Here is a 12,192-nt window from a genome sequence, read left to right on the forward strand (position 1 = left end):
GGCAAAGGCTATTTAAGGAGCTTATAGCCCATCTGACCTCTTCTTTAGATATAGGTGTATTTAACATTTCCTTTTGTTCTTCTGGTAAAGATGTAAGAGGAAGTTTGTTTAGGAATTCAGTTCTCCTTTCACCATCAGAACTGCATTCACACGAGTAAAGCTTTTGATAAAATCTCTCATGATATTATTTATTTACCTGGTTTTGTAATGTATAGGGAAAGACATAAAGTGTTCTCACATTGTGGTCAACTGAAGCAGATGTCAGACACCTCAAGATTTTAAGTACTAGAGACAGAAGGAAGACCCCTGCTGATCTTCAGGCAGAGATGAATGCTTCTAGATCTGAAAAGTCTCCAGAATGACCATAAGCAGATGACTGATGGAACAAGGCTTAAAGGGAAGAATAGCTGATAAGAAGCCATTATTGAGGCCTGCAAACATCCAGAAACACCTCAGATTTGTCAGGGAGCACAAACACTGGACTGTTGATGACTGGAAGAAGGTACTCTGGATGGACGTGTCCAAGTTTGAACTCCTGGGTCAGCATGGTTGTGTTTATGTCCACAGAAAAGCTGAACGTTTTGATGCCAGATGCATTGCACCCACAGTGAAACACGGTGGAGATTCCATTATGGTATGGGGTTCCATTTGTGGATATGGCGTGGGCAAATGAGTGAAAATGGACAGTATCATGAACAAGAACGTCTACCACAACATCTTAGTGCATCATGGAATCCCTTCTGGACTGAATCTGATTGGTCGTGGGTTCATATACCAACAAGACAATGGCCCCAAGCATACTTCAAAGCTGTGCAGAGAGTATTTGACCAAGAAAAAGGAATCTGGAGTACTGGAACTGATGGACTGGCCAAGTCAAAGTCCAGATTTGAATCCTATTGAACAAATTTGGGATTTAGTAGATTCAAAGATTGATGGCACAATCACAATTTTCCTGGGGGCCAAAATTTTTCAAGGACAGAAAGCCGAGGGCCAGACATGATTTCTTGGATGTTCATATATATATTCACTCTCACACAGAGTATGGCTTAATTAGCTACTTTAGACAGAGGATTCATTTGCAAGTAATCTAAACAGGTCAGTCATAAATATGCTGTCCTTGTATCAGGTGGCATTTTTTTCCCGCATTTTTAATTTTAAGACCCACTGATACTAAATCTACAAGACTGGAATATTCATTAGAAACATTCATTCAGAATGTCTGATTATGGCTTAAAATGGCAACGTGTTGTCCACAATATCTGATCAGATCCTGAGATTATTTCAGCCAACCTGGGATCAGTGCAGAGTCCAGAAACAGTGTAAGTAACCAAATTGAGTGTAAATGTGGAGCCTTAAGCATTTCTACAGATAGCCTTTTGTGATGGTTTATTTTGTAAGTTTTGTATTGATTTAAGCTGAGGTAACTTTACTTCCTGTTTAACAGTAGCAGACTTTTACTTTAAAAACACCAGAAAGGATGTGACTAAAGTAACACAAGGTAACTTGAATACGGGGAGAAAAGTTAGCGGAGCAACATAAACAAAGAGAGCTACGGTAGAAAGTGAAAAACTAGCACTCCCTGTGCAGGCATTAAGCTCTTACAGTGAATTTTTATGCTTTTGGGACTTGTGCAACTACAGTTTGTTGACTGTGTCAGGTTAAAATAAACCGCGAGAACCATCAGTACGAGAGTCAACCGTCATTCACTCAGGAGGGATCCTACAAAGAGAGTGAGAGTAGGATCCTGCTGAGATGATGCTCTATAACTGCTCAAAGAGTTATAAATCCTCACCTACTGAGTGAAAACTTGACTTAAAAGCACATGTCTGAGCTACAACAGTCGTTCTTCTTCCTGTCCGTTCTCTCTGAGTCCCTCTGAATTCCCTGCGCTCGTCATGAAGTGGTGCATCTCCGTGCTAATTATGTATGTGAGCGCTGCACCAAGACCAAAAATGCCGATCTTAACTGTCATAGGACAGCCTGAATACATTTTGAGTTATAAACAATTAGTTTTTTTAATTATTATGAGAGTAATTTTTACCATTTTTTGACGAGACCTGGAGTTAAATACATGTAGGATTTATAAACTATGACCCATTTAAATGTAAGTGATCAAGACCATAATTGCACGTCTTGTTGACATAAAATTAAATTGTATGTCAATAAATGTAGTTGATGTTAGTTTGGCATTACAGATTCTTTATAATGAGGGATTAAATCAGGCTGACATCACCAAAAGGAGATACGATGTCTGCATTTGGAGCCAACAGACAATTATGGAGGAAAAGTGTCTGTTATCCTGAGAGCAGCTGTTTTAATCTCCCACAGGGATAGAAGTTTGGTTTTACAAGGCAGAAACCTCTGACATTTGTTAAGGTCTGAGATGCAGAAAACCTATCAGAGGTGCAGGAAGGGCTGGACTCTATGAGAGTCTGTGCAGCTGCACACGGTGGTTAAATTCTTCATCTTCAACAAAATAATCATTATTAAATTAGACAATAAATTCTTCTCTTCAGTCTTAAAAATCATGCAGTCTGTATCAGACTCTTTTTGAGCAGCATGTGTGCAGAGATGATGTGGTGAGGCAGTCAGCTATGCGTGACGCACTGTGCATCTTTTTATGATGCTCCTCCTTGCTCTAAACAGAGTTCAATATACCATATCTCACTCATTTATTGCAGAGTATTACTACCCTTCCTTGCTATAATTATAGAAAGATCATGATAAATGAGTGAAAATTTGTATTTAAAACACCCGCGGGCCACCATTTGAGGACCCCTGATCTAAAGCAAGTCTGTGGGAACAGCTAGAAACTATTTGGAACTCAATAACAAAAGAGACTGTGGAAAAGTCCAGAAAAACGATGGCAGCAAGAACGCAAGCTGTTATCAAGGCCAAAGGAGGCCATACAAAATATGTAGTTTTTGGTTATTATGTGTTAAAAAGGACTATTTAGTTGTTTCAGTTTGTTATTTGCCAAATAAATAACAATAACATTTTTAGTTTTAAACAAGATTTTGAAAGATTTCTAAAATATTTATGTTTTCTCATTTTTATGACAGGTGGTCTAATAAATTTGTTGAGCACTGTATTTAGCCTGATACAAGAATATAGCTGTTTTTTATGGTTCTCTCCGGGATAAATGGTAAACTTTGATGGATTAATATGGCTACTCCTCTGCTCTTTGTATTATAAGATGAGTAGTCCCACCCAGCTCCTTCTTAGTTTTAGGTGCTCTAAATCACTTAGGTTTGTTTCAGATAATAGGGCTACCTTCACCTTTTCCTTTTTCAAAAAATAAATAATTTTTTGTCTTTTAATTGCATTATTAATTCTGTTAACATTAAGGGAAACTATTTCTAACTCAGTCATAGCAGGACTAACCAGTGCTTGTAAACTAGTGGGGAAGAGTTTTGTGGCACAGCAAAAAGACAGTATATTTTTCACAGACTGACAGGTGCATGAACAGCTCTGAAGTGAGCATTCTGTTGAGCACTACAGTGTCACAGTGTAAAACTTGTACAAAACAAGAGTTTAATTTGTTGTGTTCATTTTCCAAATGGCAACGGTCTGATAAAAGTAAAGGGCTGTTAGCCCCAGCCCAACCGTTTTAAGTTCAATTAGGCTGAAGGTGATTGTGACATGTTATGATCGAAGTTAATGAAACTGGAGAAGTAATCAAAATGTTAACATTTTGAATCTACAGTTAAATCAGAACTCTGTTTTATTTTGTAGTCTCAAAGCTGAGATGTGCCTGGATATTCATGTTTGAAGCTACTGATGAGTGAGTGCTCAAATATTTTATTATTGTCAGAAATTTCGGATGTACACAGATGTTTAGTTTTGAAGCTACTGTCAAATGAGTACTCAAATGTTTATTTATCTAGTTACAAATTTGAGATGCACTCAGATGTTTTATTTGTTTTATGTTACCAAAGTGAGTACTCTGTTTACTTTTGTAGTCTCATAAAATTGAGATGAACTCATTTATATTTGAATCTGCTGATAAGTGGGTACTCATGTTTACTTATGTGAACAGAAGCTGAATGGGTAAATATTTATTTTTAGGTATTGATAAATGAGAATTCACATTTTCTTCTGTTGTAAGAAATCTGAGACATTCTCAATTATTTTTTGGAGGTTACTGGTAGAGTACTCAAATGTTAACCTTTGTAGCCACAGAAACTTGAAAAGTATTTGACTGTTTTACTTTTGAAGCTACTATTAAGTGACAAAGAAATGTTACATTTTCAAAGGAAAGAAAAAAATAAATGTTACCTCTTTGTCAAAAGTTTGCCTCTGTGTGTTTACAATTTTGAAATCACTTGGTTGAACCTTGTAAAGCTGCGTTTTTTTGAACGTAACCAGTTTTCTTTCAAGTAATAAAACCATTTCTCAGAGCTGTTCGTCTAGCTGGTAGAGGAATGTAGTTAATCCTGGAATCGGCACCCTTTGTTACTAAAAGAGAATCGAGAATCGGTTCTGAATCAAATCGTCACCCCAAGAGTCAATTCCAATTGTGAGTTGTTGTTAGATTCACATTCCTAACATGTATATATGAGTACATGTAAGTATGTACGTATGTGGATGTGTATGTATGTTTTTACATGTGTATACAGGTGCATGTATGAAGGTGTGTGTATACACATGTATCACTACTACTATGATTTACCTTATAAGTATTATTCCATTATTATCTAAACTTTTATTATTATTATTATTATTATTATTATTATTATTATATGCCTACTATTGTTGTTTTAATTATCATTATTTTAATTTCTGATTTAATTTTCAGTCTAATTAGTTCACCTGCTTCTTTTTTTTAAGGGCGACTATACTTTCTTTATAGCCATTCCCTTTACCCCTTAACCTACAACATAAATTCTGTTTAAGCCAGGCACCTTCCCACACCACAGAAGATCCAACACAAGACCATAATAATGCCTGGTTTTATTTTTATTCATTAATTTTGTTTGTTGTGTTTTCTTGTTACTGTTCTGTGAATGTATTTTCACTTCATCACTGAGAAAGAAAAAAAAAACGAACCGTGGCTTCACTGAGGCAGAAGTTGTTTGAGGGTTTTTCCCCACTGAATAACAACATCAGTATAAACTTACAGAGCGCTGAGCTGGATTACTGCGTAGGCCACAAGAATGTAAATGAAATAAAATCCCCAGTTCTCATAGCTAATGGCTCAGATCTGCACATAGATGAGGATAGTGGTAATCCTCATCTATGTACAGTAAAGAATTATCACCTGCGTTATGTTGCATAGTGGAAATGGTTATTTTCAACACCTCTATGGACAAATGTGAACAAAACCAGACCACTTTGGTCTTGGAGTGATTGGCTCTGGCTAAGGTTTGTTAGATCTTGGTGTAATTAGACACAATGAAGCCGCTGTTTGGTGCATGTGTTCCAACCCACTCTCTCTCCCCATGTTCCTGTCTCTCTTGAACTGTCCCATCAAAATAAAGGAGCCCCCCCCGCTGAACATTTAGTGTCTTACCTGGATATGAACCCTTTGACAGTGAGTTTCTCTGCAGGACTGTCACGTAGGGGAGCCAGGATGTCTCTGATCCTCACACGTCCTGCTGTTCCAATACCAACCACCACTGCTCCAAACATGTTCACTGAAAGAGAATGGGTTGTGTATTGTCAATCATCCCATTTCATTCTTACCAGGAGTGTAGGAAAAGATTTCTTACCCTACAAGGTGGGAGATGAGTAATTATATTGGATTTATTCATTCAAAACCTAACCCTATTATAACAAATAGGTCTCAATCTTTTCTGTGTTCCTAAATTTGCATTGCCATTTAAGATTAACATTCCTCGTCATTTTTAGTAGTCTGAGTCTTAATACAGTGACACAAAGTTCAGATTGCATTCAACTACATTGAATACGTTTATTTTAAAACATGACATGTATTAAGTTCTCCTCAGTTCAATGATACGTACAAGCTCAGAAGCGCTGATACCCCCCAGTCAGTTGGTCGATTAGTTGGTCAAAGAGCTTTCATCTGAAAATCTCACAGAGGAAGGGGAGGCCGTAGGGCTGGGGACTTCATCCGAATTTAGATTGGATCACAACATAAAGGTGCCAGTTTCATATGTTTTGTAATGCAGAAGTGTTCTGCTCCACACATCTTTCCTCAGACATGAGGAATCTAAATGATAATCGCATAAAATCAAAATCACAGTGGGGGGGGGGGAGTCTAGCCCCTCTGATTTTAGGTCTAGCCCCACCTCCTGCTTGTGGATGGGGGGTACAAATCCTGGCAAGGCTAAAATGAGACCTAAAATCATTCGTAATTTGCATTAAAGCAAAGACAAGGCAGTAGTACACCATTTATGCACCCCAAAGAGATGACATATTTGATTGCAATTAAATGTTCCTTTGTTTTTTTACAGTTCTTTACACTGTGAAACACTTGTTTAGAGTGGGATGCAGTCGAAGTGGACGATGTATTGAAATAAATGGTCTGAAATTGATCTCTCTGTACATAAATCTTGTTCAGACTGGTCAATAGACAAGTTAATATTCAGTGATATGGCTATGCAGGACTTTTATTTTGAAATACCTCGAGGCGGAAGTGGGAAGTAGTGAGTGCATGTCAGTGGCTTGACGCTAAACAGCGCTAATAGAAGATGATAAAAGTTATGAAGAAAATATGTCTGTTACTCATGTACAGCAGCGTGGACCCAGATTTGATGACCAACATGCCGCCAAAATACAATGACAGGACGCAGGAGGAAAAAGATACGTTCTCAGTTCAGCGTAATGAGTGTGCACCAAGCTGCAGTATCAAAACGTTCACTTAAAAGATCTTATTTTAAAAGATATTACCGACAAAAACACGATGATGATGAATAAAACAGATGATCAAAACTCATCTTCTGCTTTCTACATTCTTTTATTGTCATTTTCACTCACTGAGGCGAAATCTACGCCTGATAGTCGATAGTCAGCTCCACCTTCTGCAAAGGCGGCAGGGGGATACAAATCCTCCTACTTCTTTTGGCACGACACTTTAAGCACGATTTTAGGCTTCCAATTGAAATGTGTATGTCATGATACGAGGAGAGCATATCAAGAATCACACTGTATGTATTTCCCTTGTTGAAGTATTCCGCTATCAACTCAAGTTCCTCTTCCATGCCGGTACACACTTGAAATTTCGTGCTGGCTCGGCTATTGCGGCAAGAAGTGTAAACAGGAAATTAGAAATGACTGATGCCGGACAGACTTGGGTTTAGCCAATGACAAACAAGTACCATGGTCCTACCCTTTCCGGTTTCATGAAATGTATTTTGCAATCGGTGAAATGTTTTTGTGTTTTGTGAAATGTTTTTGTGTTTTGTGAAATTTTTTTTTTTTTGTTCTGTGAAATTTAATTTTATTCTGTGAAATTTTATTTTTGTTTTGTGAAATGTTTTTGTGAATTGTGAAATGTATTTGTGTTTTGTGAAATGTATTTGTGTTTTGTGAAATGTTTTTGTGTTTTGTGAAATGTATCTGTGTTTTGTGAAATATATTTGTGTTTTGTGAAATGTATTTGTGTTTTGTGAAATGTTTTTATGTTTTGTGAAATGTATTTGTGTTTTATGAAATGTTTTTATGTTTTGTGAAATGTATTTGTGTTTTATGAAATGTTTTTATGTTTTGTCAAATGTTTTTGTGTTCTGTGAAATGTTTTTGTGTTTTGTGAAATATATTTTGCACTTTTGAAATATTTATTCCTATTGGCCTTCAGGGCCACTGTAGCCAGATCAAGCCCCCTACGGCTTTCCCTCTGGCCTCCAGAAGTTTAATAAATGTTGTGGTATTTTTTTTTTATTCCACACAGCTGTCAGCCATTATTAAACATGACTGATGGTCTGATCATCTTCTTTCAGAAAGGCATACTTTTCAAAGAAAATAAAAAATATTTTCTCAAGAATTTATCAGACCAATATTAGATCCTTTGACAGTCTGGCCCCCAAAGGGTATGTCAAGGAAATAACTGACGACCCCTGTCTTATATGCTGGTCTTGGTGAATACTTGTTAGGGTCCAGGGACCCCTTCTAGCTCCTGCTAGAAGGGGTTCGGGAAAGGACCCTATTGTATCTGGTCTGTTTCTTTCTTCTTATTAGGGTCCGAAGACCCTAATAAGGTCTTCTTAGGGGTCTTCTAGCTCCTGCTAGAAGACCCCTTCTAGCAGGAGCTAGAAGGGGTCGTTGCCAGAAGGACACCTCAGATTCGGCGAAAAATTTGATAAAATGAAAAAAAAAAAGCCAAAATATGCTCTCTAGCGCCACCTAGGCACACTAAAACAGCCCTCACGGTCAGTAGGAATGTCGTAGAGAGATCAAACCAACGTTGAAACGTCCGTCTCATCGAGACCCACAAATCAAGCAGTGACACCCCTAACCTATCTCGAACAGGAAGCTGGCAATTTGCCTTTCAAAATAAAATTTTCCAGGAAAAAAGGGCTCCGAACAAAATGTATCTTGTCCTAGGCTGTAAATCGGCTTGAACCTCGCAGAGAAGACACACTAGGCCATGCTGATCAAAAGTTCTGAGGGAATTTGTTGTTTCTCAAACGGTTTCCGAATTACAAGCCCTCAAAGTTGGTCAACCCCAAAGAAGCCCTCCCTGCTGCTCCCATTCAAATGAATGAGGTGACGAAAAATCTGATCCACATAAACTGCAACAGTTGGGCCTCTACACAAAAAACCAAAAGTCTTACAGCTTTAAAAATGACATGGATGGATTCCTGACAAAATTTACTACAAAAACATCTTATTTTTAGAGAGATTTGGTCGAAATTGTGGCATCTGTGCGGGGAGATTCAAAAAAATTTCAGTCAATTTCACTCCTGATCAAGAGAGCAGTTAGTGATGATGTCATCCACTGACTGACAGATGAAAGAACCCGGAATGCAGGCATTAGTTACCATGGCAACCAGGGGAAGCCTCTTAATGAGCCTTGATCACACACACACGGAGCTGTTCCAATAAAGCAGCCCATTTAAACAATGCTGTAACGGGATGGTGAAATTGTGGGTGGCTTCTCATCCACATACAGTCCCCCATAAAGTCTTTGGCGACGTCAGTCACCAAAGACAGCCACACATATATCCCATATGAAGTGAATGGGAGAGATGGTGCATTTGTGTGTGTGTTAGCGCACGAAGCACGCATGAGTGTGTGTTTGTGTGTCTTACAGATGCAGGTTTTTTGAACATTACAATAAGCTTACCGTGCAGCTGGTCATGTGACTCACCGAAGGTGGGAAAATGCAATGTGTAATACACACCCATTATAAAGTCTGAGGCTCCTGACAGAGCTGCAGGTACACACCTCAGTCTAATTTTAGACATTTACACCAAAAATGATGACAGAAGTTTTAAAGGAGGATGGGGGAAATAAAGAAATACTCAGCATTCTCTGTTGAAGATCTGTCTGAGTGAGAATTTGAAATGATCATTGAGTTTTTATTTTTTACAAAATAAACAGTTCATTAACAGTTAGTGTTTTTGTGTTGATATAAAATTTCAACCATTAAAGAACTATATCTGATAAATAACCAAAACATTTCATCTCTAATGTCTCAGTGTCTGTCTCCATCAGTGAAGTAGGACTTACATCTCTGTTTTTATATTTACACAGAGAAAAGCTTTATTAAGAGGAGAGCAGATGTTGAGAGAGCATGTGTTTCATCTTAGAGCAGAGGTACTTATGATACATGACACATGGTTTCTCAACAAAAGAACTGAGGCTAGTGAAAACACTGAGTGGCTAGTAGCCATTAGCCTCAGTGGCTGGTGTGCTGATCATTTGTAAGCATACACATGTGCACACTATGGCAAGCAGGCCACAGATAACTACTCCCCCACCCTGATGATGGTGATAATACAGCACAGGCTGTAAATGACGCAGTGGTCTAAGCAGGGCGTCAGAGGCAGCTCATGGAACGCTCATTATAACCAGCGGAGACTTGACACTTGACTTGGACTTGCATCTCTGGTTGCAACAATAAATTTCATAATGTATGATAAACTGTGTAAGTAGTGTCAGTGCACTGGTTCACACTAGATAATAGTCTATACTAGGGCTGGGTATTGTTAAGAACCTCACGATTCAATTCAATTTAGATTCTTTAGGCTGTGATTTGATTCGATATCAATTCGATATTGATTTAAATGCTTCAATGTCGATTCAGTAAGATGTAGAAATACACAAATAACCTGTTGACAACTTTTTAATAATTATTTTTTAATGCCCATGTGAACATATTTGGTAAGTCACCTCACGTTTTTAGCAATAAAACATCTGAAAATAAAAATTTGCACAATAGTAACTTATTTGTGCATATGGAGTACAAAAGTAAACAACATGACAGTTCTGTATAAACACTGAAAAAGTAAAGTGCATGTAAACTTAATTAATATTTCTGTCCTCTTGGAAATTGTGATAAACCTCACATAACATGGTTATGGTTGGTTGTTGTTTGATCGAGTGTGGCCTCCGTCCATACAACACGAATCACACGCACAGCGACCCCTACTGGCCAGGAGGTGAATTGATTCAGAGGATTTGCTGAATCGATATTGAATTGGGGGAGGAAATATTGCGATGCATCGATTAATCGATATTTTTACCTACCCCTATTCTATACACTGTTTACTGTGGGAGAGAGGTGATACCAGTCAGCAGGCCTGGTGACAGGTTTGGATGTACTTGAGAGGTGTCTCCAGGGGAACATCCTGCCCCACCCTAAAACACACACACACACACCCCCACACACACACACACACATACATACCTACACACACAGATTTCATCAGTTAGGGCTGTAAAATCTTGGAAAATAGTAAATTTGAGATATATTTTCTTTCTGCAATGTTGCAGTTTTAATGCTCCAAATAAATGCAGTAAGTTTGTAGGGTCTTTAATTAATGAAATTATGGTATTATGACCCCAAAGTTCATTGTCCCCATTAAAGACAATGAACTTTGGGGTCATAATACCATAATTTCATTAATTTTGTATCACCTATCCTTTCTGCTAAATTCTCCTCTAGTAGAGTAACTCTAAAGTTTCTGAAAAGCTAATTTGATTTGTGAATACCTTTTGTCTTTAACCAGGATACAGAATTAACTTTAAGGGAAAATTCTTATAAAAAGTCATGATTCTAAATATTTCCTTAGAGATCTGTCACTGGGAGAGGCTCTAAACTTTACCTGAGTTTTAAAGTGAGACGCTCTTCGGTTAGTTAAGTATGACAGTCATGAACGTTGACACTTCTGTCTTAGGCAGATTTCTCTGCGTTTGTGACGACTTCTCATAGCACGAACGATGACAGCGCAAAAAAAGATCTGTCTGCTGTCTATAGCCACTAACACAGGCAGCGGGACGAAGCCTCTGACCCAATGACTGACAAAGAATTTGTTCTACCTTACCGGTGTTTGGTTCTGTCTGGCCCACAACAGAGAATAAGATCACATGATGTGCGCGATGTGAGCACACAGAGCACGAGTAGGATTCTCCTTCCCGAGTGGTGCAGGAGTCCTTCTCCTTCTTCTTCTTGATTTCCGGCAGTTTCGACGCTACTAGGCGTATTACTACCCCCCACTGGTCAGACTAGGTGTCACACACTCGTCTCATATCCTCACACAAAGCCCTGTGTCGCGCAGGAACTGTAAAATTGCTTTCATTATCTGCTGGTGTTGTAATGGAGGCCAGAGAACGATTTCATAGAGAATGAAACTAATCCCAGATCCCATAGTGTCTTAAACAAATCTCTCCTCTCAACATTATAGTCACTACGTTCAAGAAGAACATGTTTTACTGTTTCAGGGTGGCCACACCCACATAGCCCTGTACTATGTTTCCCAGTAATATACAATCATGATTTAATCCACTGTGTCCCAGTCTTAATCCGCAGATTTTAACAGAATCCTTCCGATTCCCTTGATAATAAACAACTTTTAAAATTTGGTGGTGAAAAGAGAAATAGTGTCTTCCCCTGTCTTCTATTTCCCATTCTCTTTGCCATTCATTCTCCACACATGCTTTAATTCTCGCTCTCAGCTCAACTCTTCCCAGGGGGACCTTCACATCTATTTCCCCTTTCTTGAAGGTTGCTTTTGCCATTAAATCTGCCATTTCATTTCCTTGTACACCTGCATGCCCAGGAACTCA

General features: G+C 38.3%; 1 protein-coding gene across 2 annotated transcripts in view; it reads right to left on the reverse strand.

The window, feature by feature from the left end:
• blvra (biliverdin reductase A) overlaps nucleotides 1-11,579 on the reverse strand; it is a 28,723-nt gene extending 17,144 nt beyond the window's left edge. The window contains exons 1-2 of one of the 2 annotated variants that reach the window (XM_041803507.1): nucleotides 11,446-11,560; nucleotides 5,513-5,636 (exon numbers count right to left, since the gene is read on the reverse strand). In XM_041803507.1, the coding sequence (XP_041659441.1) occupies nucleotides 5,513-5,631 (119 nt within the window). In that variant the 5' untranslated portion in view covers nucleotides 5,632-5,636; nucleotides 11,446-11,560. Of the gene's footprint in view, nucleotides 1-5,512; nucleotides 5,637-11,445 lie in introns of both variants that reach the window. The other variant, XM_041803506.1, reaches the window with a different exon arrangement.
• Nucleotides 11,580-12,192: the final 613 nt, after the last annotated feature.

Source organism: Cheilinus undulatus, linkage group 13, assembly GCF_018320785.1.
Source record: "Cheilinus undulatus linkage group 13, ASM1832078v1, whole genome shotgun sequence".
Taxonomy (NCBI): Eukaryota; Metazoa; Chordata; class Actinopteri; order Labriformes; family Labridae; genus Cheilinus; species Cheilinus undulatus.